Consider the following 23,928-nt stretch of genomic DNA (forward strand, 5'->3'; position numbering starts at 1 on the left):
GACCTGTAGGTGGGGGAATTCACATACTGTACTTTTGATCCATCAGAAAAATGGAATGCCTCTTCTTGGATCTGAAACTTTATTTTCATAGTCACCTTTCACGGTCCCCTTAGACATAGTCCGTAGACCCCCCAGGGTCTATGGACCACAGGTTGAAAACCACTGCTCTGGACAATCGGTACTTTTAAAAATTCTTCCTTGTTTTCTCTTTTAATTTTTATTGTTCAACAAGAATGATAATACTTAGCAATTAACATCTTCAAAGCATTGTACAGACATTAACACACTAATCTTCAATCTTATCCCATTATGCTCCCTATGCTCTCACTCTACTTCTCTGTAAATACATGTCTTTAATACACTATTTCTGGCAGGCTTCTTTTTCTGTTTTACAAGTGTTATGCTGTGCATTTTCATACTGTGATATCCTCAATTTGCTCTGTACTGATCCCAAGCTCTGATCCATTTTGTTTAATACTTTCCCTCTGAACATGAGAGAGAACATATGAAATGGCTGTGGCTATGACTTTCATAACACAGCACTTCAGACAGATATAGGCACACTGGCAGGCAACCATCACCTAATTCTAAATGAAAATAGCTCTTTGGAAGTCAGAAAGGAGATTTCAAAATTGAACTCTCAGCAGTAACTTGACCGGAGTTATTTTCAGTTAGAAACACCAAGCTGTGTATGATCCCCCAGGGCCAGAGCCGCCAATTGTCTTAAGCAATCCTCTGGGAGAAGCAGAATTACCTCTGTTTCAAACACTCTCTCTCTCTTACACTCATATTGAGTACAGAAGCTAAAAGAGTAAAAAATTAAGCAAAATACTGTTGAATGCTACGTACTACAATGAAAGTAAAACCGTTACATTCCTACAATGAAGAATTAGAAAAGAAGGCTAACATTACTACTACAGCAGGAATGAATGCCAGACTGGAGGAGGTCTCTGCAGGCAGGTATACACTTATAGGAGGGATATCAGTGAAGTGATTATTTCAAGGGGAGGATTAATTGTATACACTAACTACTAGATCCCATCTTTAATATTTTTCAATATTTTCCTTGAAAAGAGCTGTCAGCTCCCTCATTTTTTCTGCCATCATAATGTTACTGTTATACCACAAACGTTGAGAAAAATAACACAATCTGTAAAAGCATCCAATGGATGCTTTTGAAGCTGGAAATTGTTCACTTATCCTGTAGTCAATTCTCCATAGTTAAGAGTCATTCTGACCTGTGTTGTCACATTGACTGTCTGGAAATCTCCACACACTGCCTCTGTTTAGATCTTGCCTTTAAACTCTTAGATGGAATTTCCAAAAGCGCTCAGGTTTGGCCTTTTCCTGGTCACACTGATGTCAATGGTAAAATTTCTAGGTCCTGATTCTCATCTACACGAAGGCTTCTTTACACAGTGCAAAGGGCTGAAAGTGTGTGTAAATGAAACATACTCCCACTTTAAAGCATCTTTACAATACCACTGTGGTGCAAAAGAGTCTTAGTATAAATGCAAATCAGGCTCCCGTCATTTCAGTGGGAACAGGAGTAGGCCAGTGCTGAATGCTTTTGGAAATCCCACCGTACTGTTCCAGTTAGTCTCCAATTCATTCTGAATCATACTCACCCTCCCCTCCCCTCCCATTAAGCACATCTATCCAGAGGCAGATTAAGATTTATTGGGGCCCTGGGCACAAGGAACATTGGGCCCCCCCGACATCCCACCATGGGGCCCCGCCCCCTGCTTCTCCCCTTCCCCCCATGGCCTTGCCTCCTGGCCTGGCCAGAAGTCGAGCCATGGTAAAAGCCACCCAGGGAGCCTGGGCTGCTGTGGGGAGCCCTGGACCCTCCACGTGTCCTGGATGGCACGCCCTGGGGGGCAGGGACACGGGCTGGGGGCTGCTCTCGGGCACCCCAACTCCTTGTTGACAATAAATTGTTTGGTTTTGAATTAATAACCCTGCTGATATTTGTGACAGTAGTTTTGGAACCTGAGTTTCAGGTGAGTGAGTGTGGACAGCTGTAGCTGTCTGCACACATAATACAGCATTATGCCAGAGAACTCTGCCTAAGTGCCAAATATTGTAATAGCTGAGACATGAGGTTTTCTATTAAAACAGTATTGTCTATTAGTAAGAGTTGGAGACTGGCAGGCAGGACTTTTGCGTTTTCTAACTAGCAGTGATACTTGATTCACTTTGTGCTTGACTGTAGGCAATTCACTTAACCTCTGTGTGTTTTACTATACCCATGTGTAACATGGGGGGAAGAAGAGGGGCTGGGAGGGGGACAGCTCCACACAGGAGGGAGGGAGGGAGGAAGGAGAGGGACTGGGGGGGCAGCTCCGCGCAGGAGGGAGAGGGGCTGGGGGTGTGGGAGCAGCTCTGCGCAGGATGGAGGGGGGAAAAGAGAGGGCTGGGGGGTGGCTCCACGTGGAAGGGAGGGGCTGGGGGCGTGGGGGCAGCTCTGCGCAGGAGGGAGGGGGGAAAAAGAGAGGGCTGGGGGGTGGCTCCACGTGGAAGGGAGGGGCTGGGGGCGTGGGGGCAGCTCTGCGCAGGAGGGAGGGGGGAAAGAGAGGGGCTGGGGGGTGGCTCCACGTGGAAGGGAGGGGCTGGGGGGGGGGGAAGCTTGGCAGGGCAGAACATGCTCATCCTACAACTCCTGCGTCTGGCCTAGCCAGGGGGCGGGGCCTCAGGAGGAAAAGGACGAGGAGGAACAGGGCGGCAGGGCCCCAGGGGCAGAGAGGAGGAGCAGGGGGTGAGGCGGAGTTCCGGCGATCCTGCTGAGGCCCCCCAATTGGCTGGGGCCCCTGGACATGGGCCCCATGGGTCCATACACTAATCTGCCCCTGCATGTATCTATTCCCCTCCTAACTGTAACTACTCTACAAGCATAATCACTTCCTCTTTACTATCAGCTATTTACTCTATTCCATCCTCATGTGTCAGTTTCCCCTACTGATATGAGAGCTACTGTACCCAGAGCTGTAAAGCATTCTCATTCTCTTCCTCTACCTCTCTCTATAAAGTATTTTTGAGGTATTTCCTAGAAAGGATAAAAAAGAATAAATTGGATGATATTGGATGAATGAATTGACATTTAAAATGTCATATAAATGGCAAGCTGTAGAACTGCTTATTATTTAAGTCATTGTTATTTGTTCAAAATCATTGGGGGGGTGAGGGGGCTACATGTGGTGCTGTTTTAAACCAGTGAGATTGCATGGGTGGGGGCGGGGTGTTAGTGCACAATCTGGCCTTTTGCTTATTCATAATAAATGTCTTAAACCTTTTTGTATATTGTTTTTATTCGTATAACACAGGGATCTGTGATGTGTCTCATACATATTATATGCCTTAAATTTTTCGATAAATATGGAATAAAATCTATTAGTTATGGGCATAAACACTTTTGCTAACTAAGTTCTTTTGATGTTCATGGCACTAGAGCACAAGCTCAAGTGATTTACTGAACTGGGGCCTTAATTTAAACTTTAAAACCACAAATTCTCTAGACAACTGTGGGTATTTCAAGATTTATTGGCATTCTTTGGGATGGTCTGCATTACTCTTGGGAGACAGAGCCAAAAATGAGTTATGATGAAAATGAGTAGCAATAAAAACTTAACGGAATATAAGATGTGTGGCATAAACAATATACTGTATCAACATAACCTATGTCAATCTATTTCAAAAAATCCATCTATTTTGTTCAAATTTTACCCAAAAATGTGTGTTAGCTGAGACCTCATGCCTTCAGCCCAAGGCAAAGTTTTTAGTGAACTTACAAATGCCTGATGGTAGAAGTTTGTTATGAAAACATACATTTACAGTCACTATTGTAACAAAGTTTCGCACTGTATGTGAGTGTTTTTATTGTACTGAGAGTTGTCCATATTTGAAATATTTGCAGTGCCACTTACAGTGTTCTCAAATGTTTAAACTTTCCCCCAGCTGTGTTTTAACTGCAGGAGTTCTGAACAGATAAACCTTATCACTGCTAGTGAAAAGCAAAACTCTGAAGGGAAGAAGAAGAGACAAAGGAGACTTTTTCTCCTACGATTACGTGCTCTTCAGATCTTGTTTTTCATGTATTTCCTAGGTTCATTTCTTTGGTGTGATAAGAGTGCTTGCTAAGAACTTTATTTATTTATTCATTCCTATTCTGCTTCCCCACCATCACAAATGATTCCTAAAATACTGGACATAGGTTACTTACATAATGGGCCAAGTTTTCAGACAGTATCTCAAACCAGTCTCTAGCATTCACAAATGTAGATTTTATATTTTTAAAATCAAATGGACACTACTCTACCTTTGTAGGAAAACCCAACTGTGTGTGCGCAAAAACAGAAACACAGGAAGAGAGGTTGGGTTGAAAATTCAGGCCAATACGCTTTCACCTTCTTTACATCTGTAATTCACATACAAGCTGTGATATTAAAAGTGAGTTGTAAAGTTTTTTCAAAGAAGTAAAAGTAATTTTTTTTAAAAGTAAAATGGGTAAAATAAGCTCATTATCAGTTTAACTCCTCAATATAAGATTTCTAACCATTTATGTATATGAACCTAAACTTACCCCTTCTGAAAAAGCAAGACTGAGCAATTGTAGAATTTCTGAGCAGCACACATAATAGATTTCATAAAGAGAATAGGGGATAACTTGTATGCACTGAATATAAGTATACTGTTAAAAATATTTTGGACAAAATGAACTCCAAAATCCACGTAATGCTAAGAAAGTGCCCAATTTCTTCTACAAAGAAACTGCCCTATCTCATCTTCATGGGACAGTTAAAGTTACAGATGACTGTTGGATTACATGGTGGAATGAGGTTGCAGCCACCTACAAAAAGATGATGTCTCTTGATTCCAAGGTTTGTTGATTGTCAGAGTCCTAATGAGCATCACGAGAGCATCATTTTCTTCTGTAGTCACTTCTTGAGTTATTTCTCACCTGGTTATGCTCTGACTATCCCATCTATGCCACCTCCTCAACATCTCACTGCCCCACTATTCGGCTGCTTCTGTCCTTATTCTTTTTAGCACTCCATATCAGCAGGATGTTTTGATCATAGTTAGGCTGGTGGTCCATGAAAGCTTAGATTTGCTAGGCTTGTTCTCCATAGAGAGGGCTCCAGTTCATTTCATGTGATCTAACATGGCATCTATGCTTCACTTGACTGACAGAGATGGAGGATCTTGTCATCATCAGCTGGATTTAATGTTTGCTCCCTCCCCCATCATCTGTGTTAGGCTATTCTGCTTCTTCAAAAGGAGCTTGATGGCAACGAGAAAAGACGGTTGCTCAATCAAGATCTTGACTAAATACAAACACTTTCAATTTAGGAATGAGACACTTACTCCAAATTACATAAATGATACAGTACATCTTCATACAAAAGATAGTTACAATTTTATACCAGTATTCAATGCATACAAGATATGTCTGTCTTCTTTAAAGTGCCTGTAATATCAACTGTTCAGAAGATTTCAGTGCCTCAGAGGCTCACTCCTGAGTTCAGATTCGTATTCTTAAAAATATATAGCTAAAAATCAGAGAATTTAAATTAACAATGAGAATATTTAATAATAATATAATCTAATAATATATGGAGATATTCCTATCTCATAGAACTGGAAGGGACCCTGAAAGGTCATTGAGTCCAGTCCCCTGCCTTCACTAGCAGGACCAAGTACTGATTTTGCCCCAGAGGCCCCCTCAAGGATTGAACTCACAACCCTGGGTTTAGTAGGCCAGTGCTCAAAACCATTGAGCTATCCCTCCCCCCTTTCCTTTTGAACATATCTGCACTTCAACTTTAAATCTCAGTAAAATGGATAACAATTTTTTTGACTATCAAAATAAACACATACCTGTGGCATGAAGATCCAAACACTAGTCAGGTAAACACAAAAAGGAGCAACTATGCTCCCTACACGACACATCATGCTCCCACTTCCTACAGCAAGTGACCTGGAGGTAAGACAAGAAGAAACAAGGCCCAATGAGAGTGACATCAGATATAGCAATTAATTAGAAATGCACAGATGCTTATAAAAATATAGTTATGCTAATCTAAATTTATCTTATAGTGAACTTGGTTGCTTCTATAAATAGAATAAAAAGTATATTGAGCATTCAGTATAAATCATATTCTTAATGACCATGAACATTCAGAAAGAGGGAACTGAATGCTAAGAATACTGAGCATTTTTCCTGTACCTCAGTGGGACCAGTCTATGTAGAGGGGAACAGAAAATAAATGCATTTACTGCAGAGCCAAAACCAGAGAATTCTATAAGAAAAAAGAGACTGATCCTACACTAGCAAAGTCACTTGGAACACTGCCATTGACTTCAGTGGGTGCAGGATTTGGCCCCAAAAGCATAACAAATGAAAGGAAGAAATAGAAAATAATGAAAAACATATGGCAAATTATTTTAAAGTTCTTACCGTATAACTGTTGGATACAGTTCTGCTGTGTAAAGGTAAATGAGGCCAAATGCAACGCCAATTGCAAACTTTCCAGCCATATTTGCTAAGACAGATAATATACTGAAATCCTATAAAAAGAGAGTACAAATATATAAAGCCCCAGAAAACTTCACCATGCCAAATTCAATGCCATTCATTTATTTTGAAACATTTAGACCGCAAACTGTGATCTTTCTGTAAACAGAGAGCAATACTTATTCCATATACTTTCCTGATTATTTCCACCAATAAATAATGGCTGTGTGTGGTTTTGTTTACTAACCAGCTTATTTCCAACCCTTTGTTTAATTAAGAGCTAGAAATGCTAGTTTGGAACCTTTAACAGAAATATGGAAAATCTATTATAAAGAACTCCAGCTTCATTTCTAAACTACATTTAATTAATCTCAGGCCTTAGAAAGAGATGTTGCATTAACATATCTCAGATTCCCCACAATATAGGTACATTTTAAATGGTAAGTGACTAACCTGAGGGATCAGCATAATCAAAGCACAGATCACTGCACTTGATATAAGAAATGGAGTCAATGTGTTTCTCCTTCCCAGTTTGTCCATCCCAATGCAAGCAACGACATACGCAGGAAGCTCCACGGCACCTGTCATTATGAATGTATCTGGTTTTACACCATGAAAATAGGACTGCAAATACCCTTAAAAATAATTCTGATTTGCTTTTTATGAGCATTTATTTAGTCTAATGATTAAACTGGTTTTAAAAGATATAGGCATTAGGTGAAAGATGTATTTCACCAACATTTTGGGATAAACCCACTGGTGGCAAAAATGTCAGTGGAGGGCTTATACTGGCATAAATGTGGTGGTGGGGAATAAGAAATGCACCAGGCAAAGAGGCACAAGGCAGCTGCAGCTGCCCTTATGATGTGGAGATAGGCCTGTACGGATATGTCTACACTGCAATTAAAAACCCACAGGCTGACTTGGGCTTGGGCTAAGGGGCTGTTTAACTCCAGTGTAGATGTTCAGCCTCAGGCTGGAGCCCGGGCTCTTGGACCCTGCGAGGTGGGTCACAGAAGACAAAGAAAATAGTTTTGAAATTTGCTAACACACTGATTTATTTACGGTACTGTATCATAACAACTTAGTTATTTTAGCAACATTAGCATCCTATTCTCAACACAACCATCAAGTTACTAACATGTAATAATACATGGCAACTTAAAATTAATTCACTAGTATTCCAATCCTTCAAAGTGCTTATGAGCACATGAATAGTCACATTGACTTTATTGGGATTACTCATATGTTTAAAGCTAGCATATGCTTAAGTCCTTTACAGGACTGGAGCCTGATCCAAAGGCCACCAAACTCAATGGGAATCTTTCCAATGACCTTAAATAGACTTTAGATCAGGCCCTATATGTGCTGACCAATTTTATCGTGTCAAGAGAAAATTTGCAACCACATTAAATTAAAGACTACATTAAAGAAACATTGCCCCTTAGATTTAAAAAACACACTTCTAACAAACTTAAAAATTATGAGTTTAATAGTGTTACCAGTATAATCTAATATTATTAAAAAAAAATTAGTGAAGAAAATCTCTATTTTTCTCAGTGTTTACTTGGATAGTATTTCATCAATTTAATAGTTTCCCCTGTACTGTTAGTCAATTTTCCCTGTTTGTGTGGTTCTTTCACAGAACCGGGCAGAGAGAAACAATTTTAAAAATAGGAAAATGTGGTTTTACAAGCACAAAAATTGGCAGCAGAAGTCAAGGATAATATAGTACCTTAACATACTCTAAGCTTGCTTTTGTAAAATAACTATATTTCAAGTTGACAAGAATTAAATATGCAATTTTAAATGGGGTTGGTGATGGTACAGGTAATTGGGGGTCAGGAAATTGACTGTTAGATCTTTAGACATTTATAAATTATAAGTTCTAGTTCTGTCATAAGCAGAATAAAATAAATAGATATTTACCTATGAGAAATAGATTTAAATATTCATTGCCTCCTAGATTGACGGAACTCAGGGAGAATACATAGTATCCTAAACTCCCAGTGAACCAAATCAGCCAGACTGTAATGGTCCTTCTTGCAATGTGCCAATTATAAAACAGATCTAAGATGCTGTGCTTCTTCACTGTAGAAGTGTCATTATCACCCGTTCTGCATCTGACTAGATCATCTTGTTGAACTGAACACAGTTCAGAAATTTTACAAGGAGTGCTTACTTTATTCCATCTCGCCATTACATTAACTATTTTTTGTGCTTCTTCGTATCTTCCCTCTGACAGTAGCCAGAAAGGTGTCTCTGGGAGCATCCAGCAGCACAAGACAAAGGGGAGAGTTGTTACAGAAAGAAATATCTGATAGATCCACCAGGTCCGCACCAAAAATCCTACCAGTGCCACAACCATGATTCCCACAGCAAAAAAAGCATGGACATGCATGGACGCCCATGTTCGAGCTTTAATGCCAACATATTCTGTCACATAAACAAAAACCACAACCAGATAGCCACTTGAAACCTGAGGGGGAAAAAACAGAGAAAAGCTTATGTCTATTCCCTTTGTGTGACAACACCAAAAACAGATGGCCAATACTTCCATGTTTGTTTATGTTGGATGTCTTAAGAGCCGCCTAACTTGCCCTGTATTGGCGTATGATGCACTCAGAGAGAGCAACAGTAATCTTGAAAAAAACAATCAACTTTAGGTAAAACTGATTTCAGACCTGTAAAATATCAGGTTGCGATTTTCAGAAATGGCTAGTGACTTTGGATACCTCTGTTTGTGGGGAATACCTTTTTAAAAAGCCTTTAAAAATCAGGCCCCTTGAAGGTGAAACAATTTGGACACTAGAAAAATTGAAGCACCCAAAACCAATAGCCATTCTGAAAATCTTGGCCTTAGTTTTAAGCATAGTTTTAAGCATAATAACCTGCATACTACAGAACTGCATATTTCAAAATAATGATTTTCCACCCAGTGGTATACTATCCTGTTAAGTCATAGTTGAAAGAGAATCTTCCTTACACTTTCATAGGCTCCCATAAGTTTTCTAACCATACTAATGTTTTGCATTAAAGTATTTATTTAGAGAATGTACTGATTTCTATTTCTCTGGCACATATCTAGTGTTTTAGGCATCTGAAAACATTTAAAAACACACAATTAGAAAATCTAAAGATGCTTCCCATATAATATTTTGATTAATCAAATCTCCAGTTATAAAATCTCCAATTAATAAATTCCCATACAAAAGTGAAAAATATATATGCATTATACTTAACCATCTAAATCATTCTTTAAGATCTGATCCTGCACGCAGTGAAGGTAATTGGAATGCCCCCATTGATTTCAATGGTGTAAGATTAGGGTTTTTAAGCCCCAGTCCTGGAAGTGGATCCCTGTGGTCAGATACTTAGGCCTCTGCAGAGCTTCACTGACTTCAGTGGGGCTCTGTGCCCATGCAGGGTCTGCTTGTTCAATCAGAGTCTTAATCTCTAGCACTTCCATTCATAAACCCCCTCAACCTCCCTCAAACCTCATTCAATGCCCAGTGAAATCACTAGAGAGACTCCTGTTGACATCACTGGCAGTGCTTAAATTGTAGTGAAAGAGGTGCTGGGGCTCAAGCAGCTTTTTACATTCATAACTGATGTGGCAAGCACAGAGGCAACAGGGCTCTGAACTGCCAAGCCTGGAGGTGCTGGGGCTAGTCATGGCACACTCAGGAACAAATTATGCACTGATCACTGTGCACTGGAGCAGGCTCTTAAGGCCTGCGAGGAAAGATAGGCTTTGCAGCATTCCTGGCAGCGAATAAATCTAACCTCTGGCAGGCGAAGGAGGGAAGTGAATTCCAGAGTCAAGGACCCCTCTTGGTTTATGCTTTGCCAGCAACAGGTAAAGAGAATAATCTTTGATGCTTTATACTTGGGTGAATTTTTCTGACTTCTAAACTATTTTAAACCCACTTATTTCATTTTTCTCACACCATCTTTCTCAATAGTCAAAGCATTCTAAAAGCAAAGCCCACAAAACGTATACCTTTGAATATAGGGTAGCAATTTGAAATTGGTTGCTAAAAAATTAAATATGCTGACATACACACAAGTATAGTAGAAGTTTTTAGGATGTTTACCAAGCCTATCTGTTTACACATATATTCGGCGTTTTAGATGTAGTTTAAAAGACAGAAAAGATGCACATCAGAAAAAAGGGCAACTATCCCCTATCAATGAACATAGCTGGGGTAAAACCATGACTATATTTTAACAAAAATAAAGTCTATTTCTAGTAATACACCATAAATAACAATGCAATGCAAGCTGCAATGCAGGAACCAGAGTTTGCTACTCAAACTTTGTCTCTCACCTAACTACGAGTCTAGCTGGGGTTGAGACTGTGCTAAAAGAAGCATCGTCAGCCCTTGATGAAGGAAGCACCAAATATTGCTTCATATGCACCCTTTCGGTTAAAACAAAGAGAAAGGGCACTGAAGGGTGAAGAAGAAGCAGTGTTCAGATTCTCACTCCTTTGCTAAAGAGAGTGTTGTGGCAACACATGGGGCTTTTAAAAACTGGAGAAGGGAAGGAATAGGGAGAAATTATGGAGGGCTTTCCTGAGGAACATTAGGAAACTGCATTTAAAAAGAATTAGGATGAGCATCTAGACTTACCATAGCAAGGAGAAAACGTATGATCACAAAGCTGTAGTAGTCAAATGTGAATGCCACTGCAATGCCAAATAAAAACTGACCAGTGCTTGTGAACCACATTATATACCGTCTTCCCACTCTGCACAGAACAATAAAAACATCATAATTATTTCTTATTATTAACCATGTTTATTATGAGAGTGCCTGAGGGCCAACCAAAAACACGGCCCCATTGTGCTAGGCACGGTACAAACACAGACACAGAGCTGTAGAGGATCCCTGCCCCAAAGAGCTTATAATGAAGATACATAAGACAGACACAAGGTGAGGGAAGGATAGAACAAACACACAGAGTGAACAATGGGGTGACATGTGATAAAAATATTGTACTAAAAAGCAACTGAAACTTTGGAAATCTTATCAATAAGAATTATAGTAAATATGAAAAGAATCACTAGTGCTGTATTTAGGGCACTGCACTACCACAGTAGCCCAAGGTTTGATCTTAGCTCTGATATATTGTTCTCTAGGTGAGGGGAAAACTTTTATTTTTTCTGTACCTATCACTGTGTCCAATTTAAAAGTAGTACTGATGAAAGGGAGCCCCACCCAACTTTCCCTGACTGGAAGGAAGGTCTCCAGAGAAAAGGGCACTATGTATGTTCATATTGAGCTTTACGTTTAACTTCCGCATCTGTAATCTGCCATTTTCCACAGAGTCACTCCATTCTCTCTCTCTCTCTCTCTCTCTCTCTCTCTCTCTCTCTCTCTCTCTCTCTCTTTCTTGGACTTTTTATTTTAAGTAACAGCTACTGAACATGTTCCAGCACAGGTTAGCATGCAATAACTCATGCTATCTCTTGCCATCTCAAAATATAACGTGGGTTCCAATTAAAGGTTTTTTACCTTAATTCCTCCAAATTACATGAAGATAAAATATCTAATAAATGGTAATCAGATACTTCCCCAGAATTCTCTGATTTCATAAGTGCACACACAAACTCACTACCAGGAATGCCCACCTATGTTAAATGTCACATATACAATAAGTACATTAGCAGGGAAATAAAATTATGTGAAATTTTAGCTTATTATAAATATTACAAGCCAGGTCTTAAATTATGTGTCATTCCTCATCCTGAAACAAAGGTCTTTAACATAAAAGGAATCCTAAATTTGTTTGTCCGGTTTCCATATCATCTCAGGTAGAAAACATTTTGATCTACCAGAACATGCTATATATAAACAAATAACCAGAAGAAGTCAACACCAATAAATTCAAATGAAGAGAAAACAAACTAACAGAAATAAAATCTATTTATGGATTACCTCTGTCCTATTTTGTTTAACAATGTTCATAATAAAGAGTATGTTTCAGGTGTCGACTAGATAAGGAACAGGCCCTGTTTCATTTTTATTCTCTGATGTAGAGATGTATTATTTCTATCTTCAGCAGCAGCAGCAGCTTTTGGAGAGTTGGGTTTGGGGTCAGTTTTGGGTTTTTGTACATGAATTTGGTACCACATTAAAATAATACTGGAACGTGACGTCTTACAGAACAGATATAGCCCAGACAGCTGCACTGCAAATTTCCCTACAATGCCCTGCCAGTGTGCTTCAACCCTGACCTAGGGTAAGTCTACACGACAGACTTAAGTCGACCAATGTTAGGTCAATTTAGAGCCTCCACCACAGTAATTACTGCGGTGGTTCATGTCCCTCCTTCTGTCGGTGGTGTGCGTCCTCACCAGGATCACTTCCACCGACTGAAGAGGGGCGGGGTCCCCGCTCCCAGCTGGAGTGGGGGAGCCAGGCGAGCACAGCTTGGCTGTGAGCGGGGAAACGGGGGCAGCTGGGCTTTAACTGCCCGGCTTTTTTGTCAATTTCACGGCTCCAGCATGGAGCCCTGAAATTGACAAGACAGCCAACAGCCAATGTAAGTATTGCAGTGTCTGCACAGACACTGCGTTTCCCTAACTACACCAGCCTAAGCCCTATGCCTCTCATGGAGCTGGCGTTATGATGTCCGTGTAGTAGGGCATGTGCATTGGTGGGAGCAAGGCTGTAGTGTGTACACTGACATAATTAGGTCAATGTAAGCTGCCTTATGTCCACTTAACTATGTAGTGAAGACCAGGCCTTGGGAGAATGGAGGAGGTAGTTGTCTTCATGCCCATTCAATCCTTAATCTCTGCCAAGATTCTCAGCAGAGATGCTAATTAGTTCTGCTGTGGTCATTCTTCTGCTGGGAACATCTGTTGACTGAAAACTGGACTGAAACTACCAACTTATTTCCTACCAGTCAAAAGCTGTCAGATAGTAATAACTTTCAGATGTAAAACTTTTTGTTGTAACTCCATAAAATACAATATGTTTATTCTCTTAAATGGATGTCTAGAGCTCGAGGTATTCTAACTGAGAATTATGTGACTATAATGTCAGTATCTGTGTCTGCATATTAACTGAAAATATTATAACTGATTTAAAGAGACACTGTCAGTTCAATTTAGGCTCTGAATTCAGGTTTTGTATTAAAGAAAGTTTTACAAAACCTTAGATTAAGAGAACCAATTCCATACTTTTATAAAATCCAACTGAAAAAATAAGCTCCTCTTTATGCATTTACATAATGTGTTGACAACTGAAATATTTCAGCATTATACTACTGCTGGAGGAAGTGAAACTGATGGCAAACTAAAGGGAAACTGATTGGTCTATTTCCTTCCTTCATACAGACTGAAATGCAAAAAAAAAAAAAAAAAGGTAAACAGTAATGGTGAAAAATACAGTAGATTTTTAGTTTTAGTAATACAGGACCAAATTCAAATCCCAAAGTCTTTGCATCAGTCCCATAAAGTAGTAGTAATGACAGAGGTCAGGAAATTTGTTTTTTTTTTTTAAATATATTATTTTTAACCTTACAGCATAGCTTTAACTATTCATCATATCCATCATAAACATTTCTCTTTTTTATTATAAATAAGATGAGGAGAATGGGTAGAGGGAAAGGGGGAACTATTACCAGGGAAACTCACTATGACCCTGATCCTGCAGAAAGCTCTGCTTAGGTACAAGGTACCACACATATGGGGTAGCTTGCAGGATCAGGGCCTACATTTGATATAAAGCATGACATTTAAAAAAAAAATTCTATCAACAGTTTTTGAAGTTTTCTGATAGAAAAACACAAATCAGCTGTATCAGAGAAAGATAAATATAAGCTCTGTTGAAGAACACATTTGTTAATAAAACAGCAATTAGATTAAACTTCTTTTAAATTAGTATCTAATAGAAGAGCAAAGCATTTAGGCACATACAGAGTTATTGCACTCTTAAACTACAGTATTAAGAGGATGGCACTGTACCTGTCAGCCATATCACCAAAAATCACTGCTCCAAGCAGGACTCCAAGCATGAATGTGGGCTGAGTTAATTTTGCAAGCCATTCCCGGTGACAGACCAAATCCCATTCTGTAACAATGGTGCTCTTCCATTTTGTGTGATCATAGATATATCCGTCAGAACAAGAAAAAACAGACTTGTTGCCAGAATATTCATATGCAAGATACAAACTGCCCTCCCGCTTGGACCTGCTGCACTGATCAAGTTCCCAAATTTCTCCGTTTTCCAGCTGGACCACAATGTAATTTTTTGTTGATGTCCACAGTGTCCAAATATCCTCTATTCTTGAACTAGAGGAATTGTTGAACAGTATACTAGTCACATTTCCAGGGACACTGCATACAAATTTAGGCGTAACAGCCATGAATACGGAAGCCAAGTAATGAATGCCACATGAGATAGCTTGAAAGACAGATGCAAAATATACACATGCTTGGAATCTGTAATGAGAAAAAAAAAGTTTATAGGGAAAAATACCTGAGAGATTTCCATACACAAAAGAAAAGGACCACCAAAATTATTTAGTTGCTAATATCAATCTAGTAATTTTTTTAAAATTTGTAAAAGGAGTCATAATTAGCTATCTAGTGGTTTGTTCTGTAGTGGTTCTTCTAAATTAATTAAACCTTGCAAGAGACCAAACACCAGCAGAGTGCCACACAAGTAATGTTCTCAGTTCCCAAGAAATATCAGAGTACACTTTTGTGATGGGTTCCCTCCGGGTGCCACCTGGAAGTGGGGTACCACTGACCCTCCCCTGATCCATCAGCCTGGGCTCTCTCTTACACTGTACTGCTGTGACAAGCTGACAAGCCCTCCAGGCTCAGCCTGCACTTTCATCAGTATACATACAGGTAGGGACACACCCAACTGCAGTTACATGCAGGCAGGCTCTTTGACCAGCCCCTGCATGGGAAGGCTTCAGCTAGGGCACCTCCCAGCTCCTCAGGCACACACCCCCTCTGGAGTATAAACCCAAAATTATACCGTCTTGCACTGCACAGGGAACAGTACAGCATAAGATCATAAAATTTGCTCCCTCCGTCAATGTGGAGAGGAATATGCAACAACTTCCTACCCCTGAGTTATAATTTTCACGCACCGGTTTAGATAAAGCAAAAACAAATTTATTAACTACAAAAGTCACACACACACACACACACACACACACACACAGTCTGTCTCTTTCACACACACACACACACACACACACACACAGTCTCTCTCTCTCTCACACACACACAGTCTCTTTCACACTCCCCTCCCAACACATACTTGTATTATTGTTGTTCTTGGTATTTCCTGCAATGCATATATATTCTCTGTAATTTTATTCTTTCAAAGTGTTATTTTAGTGTTTTGACTGGTCTATGCATTTCATAATCTTTATTTCTCTTCCACTTAAATGTAATTCTCTGAGTAGTAAGTTCTAAAATGCCAACCTGTCCTGGCTGGAGTAATTATCCCTATGGTAACTTTTTAAAAATATATATTATATCTAGGTTTTTTTGTTTCTACAGGTGGCGCACATAGGCAAATACCTCGGTGCATATAACAAAATTTATTCCACACATGGATGGAAAAAATTAGAGAGAACATTGCCGACCACCTGACCAGGATGGTGATAGTGACTGTGAAATGCTCAGGGAGATTAGAGAGGCTATAAAAATAAAAAACTCAATAATAATGGGGGATTTCAACTATCCCCATATTGACTGGGTACACATCACCTCAGGACAGAGATAAAGTTTCTTGATAACTTAAATGACTGCTTCTTAGAGCAGCTAGTCCTGGAACCCACAAGAGGAGAGGCAATTCTTGATTTAGTCCTAAGTGGAGCACAGGATCTGGTCCCAGAGGTGAATATAGCTGGACCGCTTGGTAATAGTGACCATAATATAATTAAATTTAACCTCCCTGTGGTGGGGAAAACACCACAGCAGCCCAACACTGTAGCATTTAATTTCAGAAAGGGGGACTACACAAAAATGAGGAAGGTAGTTAAACAGATATTAAAAAGTACAGTGCTAAAAGTGAAATCCCTGCAAGCTGCATGGAAACTTTTTAAAGACACCACAATAGAGGTTCAACTTAAATTTATAACCCAAATTAAAAAACATAGTAAGAGAACCAAAAAAGTGCCACCGTGGCTAAACAACAAGAGACACAAAGGCATCCTTTAAAAAGTGGAAGTTAAATATGAGTGAGGAAAATAGAAATAAGCATAAATACTGGCAAATGAAGTGTAAAAACATAATTAGGAGGGCCAAAAAGGAATTTGAAGAAGAGCTAGACAAAGACTCAAAAAGTAATAGCAAAAAAAATGTTTTTAAGTACATCAGAAGCAGGAAGCCTGCTAAACAATCAGTGGGGCCACAGGACAATCGAGATGCTAAAGGAGCACTCATGGATGATAAGACCATTGCAGAGAAACTAAATGAATTCTTTTCATCGGTCTTCATGGCTGAGGATGTGAGGGAGATTCCCAAACCTGAGCCACTCTTTTTAGGTGACAAATCTGAGGAACTGTTGCAGATTGAGGTGTCATTAGAGGAGGTTTGGGAACAAATTGATAAACTAAACAGTAATAAGTCACCAGGACCAGATGGTATTCACCCAAGAGTTCTGAAGTAACTCAAATGTGAAATTGCAGAACTACTAACTGTAGTTTGTAACCTATCATTTAAATCAACGTCTGTACCAAATGACTGGAGGATAGCTAATGTGATGGCAATTTTTAAAAAGGGCTCTAGAGGTGATCCCAGCAATTATAGGCCAGTAAGCCTGACTTCAGTACCAGGCAAACTGGTTGAAACTATAGTAAAGAACAAAATTGTCAGACACATAGATGAATATAATTTGTTGGGGAAGAATCAACATGGTTTTGTAAAGAGAAATCATGGCTCACCAATCTACTAGAATTCTTTCAGGGTGGTCAACAAGCATGTGGACAAGGGGGATCCAGTGGACATAGTGTACTTAGATTTTCAGAAAGCCTTTGACAAGGCTCCTCACCAAAGGCTCTTAAACAAAGTAAGCTACCATGGAATAAGAGGGAAGGTCCTCTCATGGATCAGTAACTGGTTAAAAGATAGGAAACAAAGGGTAGGAATAAATGGTCAGTTTTCAGAATTGAGAAAGGTAAATAGTGGTGTCCCCAGCAGTCTGTGCTGGGACCAGTCCTATTCAACATGTTCATAAATGATCTGGAAAAAAGGGGTAAACAGTGAGGTGGCAAAATTTGCAGATGATACAAAATTACTCAAGATAGTTAAGTCCAAAGCAGACTGTGAAGAGCTACAAAAGGATCTCACAAAACTGGGTGACTGGGCAACAAAATGGCAGATGACATTCAATGTTCATACATGCAAAGTAATGCACATTGGAAAACATAATCCCAACTATACATATAAAGTGATGGGGTCTAAATTAGCTGTTACCTCTCAAAAAAAGATCTTAGCATCACTGTGGATAGTTCTATGAAAACATCCACTCAATGTGCAGCGGCAGTCAAAAAAGCAAACAGAATGTTGGGAATCATTAAGAAAGGGCTATATAATAAGACAGACAATATAATATTGCCTCTATATAAATCCATGGTATGCCTACATCTTGAATACTGCATGCAGATATGGTTGCCCCATCTCAAAAAAGATATATTGGAATTGGAAAAGGTACAGAAACTGGCAACAAAAATGATTAGGGAGTATGGAACACCTTCCGTATGAGGAGAGATTAATAAGACTGAGACTTTTCAGCTTGGAAAAGAGATGACTAAGGGGGGATATGATAGAGGTCTATAAAATCATGACTGATGTGGAGAAAGTAAATAAAAAATATTATTTACTCCTTCTCATAACACAAGAACTAGGGGTCACCAAATTAAATTAATAGGCAGCAGGTTTAAAACAAACAAAAGGAAGTATTTTTTCACACAACGCACAGTCAAGTTGTGGAAATCCTTGCCAGAGGATGTTGTGAAGGCCAAGACTATAACAGGGTTCAAAAAAGAACTAGATAAGTTCATGGAGGATAGGTCCATCAATGGCTATTAGCCAAGATGGGCAGGGATGGTGTCCGTAGCCTCTATTTGCCAGAAGCTGGGAATGGGCGACAGGGGATGGATGATTACCTGTTCTGTTCATTCACCCTGGTCACCCTAGGGGAGAAGGAGCAGTGCAAGCTCAGATGAGAAATAATCACAGTAATAAAGATGTATATTTGGACATTGCAGAGGGCATGCAGCAAGTCATCGAGCATGACCCAGATAAGCAGCAAAGCCAGGTGAAGGGGAAGGAACACTGGCAGCCCTCTCAAAAAATAAGGGAGGCCAACATAAAATCTGGAGCTGCCCCCCAGACCTGCTGCTTTTATGTTGTACTGGATGCCGTACTTAGTGAGGATCCCACCACCATCCTGCACATGACAGTGGACACCTTGCAAGGCCCAGAGGAGGGAACCTGGCAGTAGTCACTGAATACCCAACAACACCTTTTTAGGAAGTAATCCTGCAAGTTGCTGAGCTTCCCCAACTCTCACTGAACATGATGGGCCTTAATGCTTCACAGCAAGTACTTAGCATTTCACAGAACTGGGCCCTTAAATTGTATATCTGTAGTGTTAACTTCATAACATTGTATTGCAGCCATCAATGCCTCTTTGTCTTCACTGCAATAAAAGTTTATTTTTACATTATAACTATCTCAAAGTAAAATTTTAGTGGGGACAAGACACAAGTAGTTTTCACCTCAATATAGCTAGTTGAAATCAACCCTGTTTCCTCTTCCTGGGGTTGACCTTGACCAGCTTGACATTAAAAACTGGAGTGCCGCGTCTCCTCTAGGATTTTACACTGAGATAGTTATCTTGATGTAAAAACATCTTTTTTTGCCATGAAGACATAACTTATCTACATTACATATATTTCCTTATGGTCTACATTTAATTTGACCTTTTTGCTAAGACTGCCAAAAAGGTTGTAAAAATGTTAGTACTATTTTGTATTCTGGGCACTTGTGCATCAGGAAATACACTGAGGGCCACCAATTCTTACTCTAAAGGCCTCTAAACCAGTGGTTCTCAACCAGGGATAAGTGTACTCCTCGGTATGCAGAGATCTTCCAGGGGGTAACTCTTCTAGATATTTGCCTAGTTTTACAACAGGCTACATAAAAAGAACTAGTGAAGTCAGTACAAACTAAAATTTCATACAGATAATGACTTTATATTGCTCTATATACTATACATTGAAATATAAGTAAAATATTTATATGCCAATCAATTTATAATATGGTAAAAATGAGAAAGTAAGCAATTTTTCAATAATAATGTGCTGTAACACTTGTATTTCTATGTCTGATTTTGTAAGCAAATAGTTTTTAAGTGAGGTGAAACTTAGGGGTATGCAAGACAAGTCAGACTCCTGAAAGGGGTACAGTAGTCTGGAAAAGTTGAGAGCCACTTCTCTCAACAACCATTAGATGGCAAAAATTTTGGTTGTTACCAATCTGGGGGTAAATATAGACCAACTACCCAAATCTGGAAGTCTCTGGATCCCAACTTTACCAATCTCCTGATCCATCCACTATCCTGACTAAGCAGACTTCACATTTGGGTTCTGCAAATAGATGACAATAATAATAATAATAATTATAAAAAGGATATGATAGAGTTGTTTTTATTAAAACTGAAGTGGCTTGGATAATACATTGTAAAAACTCCCTTTCCACTTACAAGAACCAGTTGTATCCAGTTCTAATTTAAACTCTCGAAAGATTGAGGGAATGAAAAATGACACAAATTTATATTTCAAGTAAATTTTTTATTGCTTTTTAACTGTTTTACAGGATAAAAAGAAGAATGTGGAAAGGTTAAGGAACTGTAATTTATACAGTTTAAAGAAATAAGAAGAGGGGGAAATTTAATAGCACCATACACAGAAATGATAGCAAGGGAAGATTTATTCAAGGTTGCCCAAGGACGTATTACAAGAAGTTAATGGCCTCAAAGTAAAGAAGGGGACATCAAGATCAGATATAATAAAACATTTTTTAACAGAGCAAGTTGACATTGGAACAGTCTTTCAAAAAAGGTCATTGAAGTGCCATCACTGGAAATGTTCAGAAAGAGATTACATAACACTCTCAAAGGAATAGTTAGGGCAGAGATGCGTTATTGCTGGGATGATCTGGGCACGTGGGTGTGACAGTGTATCCCTGTGTTCACCCCTTTTTCAAGACTATGATAAATTTTGTACAAAGTAGGCCTTTTAAGGTATCATCTGAAAACTCATGATGTCCTGATATTTACTGTCCTGGTAAAATGTGTGGGGCAACATTGTATGTAAAGTTATAAGATACTACAGTATGATGTTACTAAGACATAGTCCATATCTGGGGAAGCAGCCACAAACCATTTCCTCAGAGACAAAAGGCAAACTGACACCTCAGCCAGGTGTCAACAAAATCAAATGGACTATTATCTGTTTAAGTGGCCAGTCTTTGGCAAGAAAAAGGTGTGAGTGAGAAATTTACATGTTGGCAAAGAAACAGCTAGAGGTTCCCATCCCCACATACTTTCTGTCTCCTGAACCCCAGCTGGAGATGATTCTCAAAGAAGAGGAAAAGGTATAAGAATGGGGAACGGATGCCCCAAGATATCTCTCCCTTCATCTCTGTGCACAGCACTTGAAGGAAAAAGGAAGCATCATTGGACTGGGGAGAGATCCCGGCAGAAAGGAATTCAGCCAGTAAGAACATGCTAGAACAGTGGTCTCCAATCTTTTTATGCCCAAGATCACTTTTTGAATCTAAGGGCAACCGAGGATCTACCCCACCCCTTCCTCGAGGCCCCGCCCCTTCCCCAAAGCTCCACCCACTCCATCCCCCCTCTCTCTGTCGCTCACTCACCCACACTCTCACTCACTTTCACCGGGCTGGGGCAGAGGTTTGGGGTTCGGGCTCTGGGCTGGGGCCGAGGGGTTCGCAGTGTGGGAGGGGGCCTGGTCTAAGCCTGGGGCAGGGGGTTGGAGTGCAGGAGGGGGTGAGGAATGTAAGCTCTAGGAGGGAGTGTGTGTGCAGGAGGGGGCTCCAGGCTGGGGCAGAGTGTTGGAGTGCAGGAGAGGGTACAGGATGCTGGCTCTGGAAGGGGCATCAGGGCTGGGACTTGGGGTGCAAGAGGGAGTATGGGGTGCTGGCTCTGGGAGGGGATCAGGGCTGAGGCAGGGGGCTGGGGTGCAGGATGGGGTACGGGATGCTGGCTCTGGGAGGGGGTTACGCTGGGGCAGAGTGTTGGGGTGCAGGAGGCGGTACAGGGTGCTGGCTCTGGGAGGGGGTCAGGCTGGGGCAGTGTGTTGGGGTGCAGGAGGGGGTACAGGGTGCTGGCTCTGGGAGGGGGCTCAGGGTGGGGCTTGGGGTGCGGCCTCCTGCCGGGAAGCACTTACCTCCAGTGGCGCCCAGTCGGCAGTATAGCGAGGCTAAGGCAGGCTCCCTGCCTACCCCGGCCCCACACTGCTCCTGGAAGGGGCCAACACACCGCTGCAGCCCCTGGAGGAGTCTGGGGGCACGTGGCGCTGTGCTGCCCCCTCTCTGCAAGCACCGCCCCCGCAGCACTCCCGGCCAATGGGAGCTGTGGGGGCGGTGCTTGCAGGCAGGAGCAGCGCGTGGAGGGAGACCCCTGCCCCGCCCCCCGGCCATGGGGCTGCACTGGCCACTTCCAGGAGTGGTGTGGGGTTGGGGTGGGCAGAGAGTCTGCCTTAGCGACAGCCACACTGCACTGCCGGAGATCGTGAATGATGGGGAGATCCTCTAGGATCGACCAGTCGATCGCAATCAACCGGTTGGTGACCACTGTGCTAGAACATGTGGTGAGAGAGACTTTTGCTTTGAATTCACTTAGCTTGTTAAGTTAGGTATTAGTTGTGTTTACTTTTCTTTTAACCAATTCTGACATTTATGCCTCATTACTTGTAATCACTTAAAATCTATCTTTCTGTAGTTAATAAACTTGTTTTATTGTTTTATCTAAACTGGTGTGCTTGGATTGAAATGTTTGGGAAACTCCTTTTGATATAAAAGGATTTGTGCATATCATAAGAACCTAAGAACGGACATACTGGGGTCAGACCAAAGGTTCATCTAGCCCAGTATCTGTCTTCTGACAGTGGCCAATGCCAGAGGGAATGCCTTGGGTCAAACTTTCTACAGTAGACTTTTTTTAGGTCCATCCACCACTTTAATGACAACAGATGGAATGTGAACCAGCATACCCAGATGATGTTTGCATGGCTGATGTAAAGACTTCAACCACCCTTTTCGCATGCAGCACAGGTGAGATCTGGCATGCTGAGTCATGAAGATGCGAGATGCCTATGGCTCTGAAGTCTGAGACATGTTCTTACTGATGTTCAGGGGTGAGCCTGGAGATGGGTGTATAAGTCGAGTATGATTTGGAATCTTTCTGGAGGTAGATAAACCATCAGTGCTGCATAGTCCAGAATACCCCCAGTGAATTCTATTTTCTGTTGGGGGATCTGTATTGGCATGTCCATGTTTACTTTAAGACCTAATTGGGTAAACAGAAGTAGAATTTGCTGTATGAAGTCTGTTATTTGTTCACAGACTTCCTACGATTCAGCCTAGAATGGCCGAATACAAAGCCATGGGGTTCAGGAGAGTTTGCATTCAGCATGGCTAAGCCATGCCACCGCTGCCCATCTTACCATGACTATGCTACTATTTAAAGTAATAGCTCTCATTGAGTCAGCACGAGTATGTGTACACGAGCTGGGAATCACACCCCTATTTCCTAGGTGTAGACTAAATATCCAACTATCTGTTTAAACAAATCTGAAAGTGACAATAATTTCAAGCTCCAACTTATAGCAATGGATGGTGAGCAGGAACTGAGGGGCAACTGGAATTGTCCCACCCTTTATGCCCTCAGTTGGAAGCACAAGGGCACTCAGGATATAGCACCACCCCAATGGGCACTGCTGCCAAAAGAATCTGTCTTGAATGTATTGGGTACACAGGCACCAACAATGGAATATATATGTGGACAAGCACTTGAAGAAGAATTTGATCTTTAACATCTAACTCAAGGTAGAAATAAGTTTTCAGATAGCCAGGATGTAGAAGTAGTCCAAATCATGATTCTATGATTCTATTATCATAATGCTCTGCATCTAGTTTACTGTTTTTAAATGTTTGCATGACTCATTTTTCATGCACTTTGCAGACTCTCCAGAAAAAGGCTGAATCCTAGGCATAGGTAAAAGTCAGTGCTGTGTCTGCTATGATTTGTGAATGATTGACTTAATTCTATAATTCTGCCACTCTCTTCCTAAGGTACAATGTTAATTTCTCATAAGAGAGTTTGTTGTTCACAATCATAGAAGCA

General features: G+C 40.6%; 1 protein-coding gene across 1 annotated transcript in view; it reads right to left on the reverse strand.

Annotated features, from left to right (window-relative positions):
• Positions 1–23,928, reverse strand: part of SLC22A16 (solute carrier family 22 member 16) — a 56,834-nt gene that overhangs the window by 7,187 nt on the left and 25,719 nt on the right. The window contains exons 2-8 of the mRNA XM_065401416.1: positions 14,852–14,969; positions 14,493–14,758; positions 11,149–11,266; positions 8,444–8,993; positions 6,968–7,095; positions 6,458–6,567; positions 5,878–5,977 (exon numbers count right to left, since the gene is read on the reverse strand). Coding sequence (XP_065257488.1) covers positions 5,878–5,977; positions 6,458–6,567; positions 6,968–7,095; positions 8,444–8,993; positions 11,149–11,266; positions 14,493–14,758; positions 14,852–14,969 — 1,390 coding nt within the window. The remainder of the gene's footprint in view (positions 1–5,877; positions 5,978–6,457; positions 6,568–6,967; positions 7,096–8,443; positions 8,994–11,148; positions 11,267–14,492; positions 14,759–14,851; positions 14,970–23,928) is intronic.

This window comes from Emys orbicularis, chromosome 3 (genome assembly GCF_028017835.1).
Source record: "Emys orbicularis isolate rEmyOrb1 chromosome 3, rEmyOrb1.hap1, whole genome shotgun sequence".
Lineage (NCBI taxonomy): Eukaryota > Metazoa > Chordata > Testudines > Emydidae > Emys > Emys orbicularis.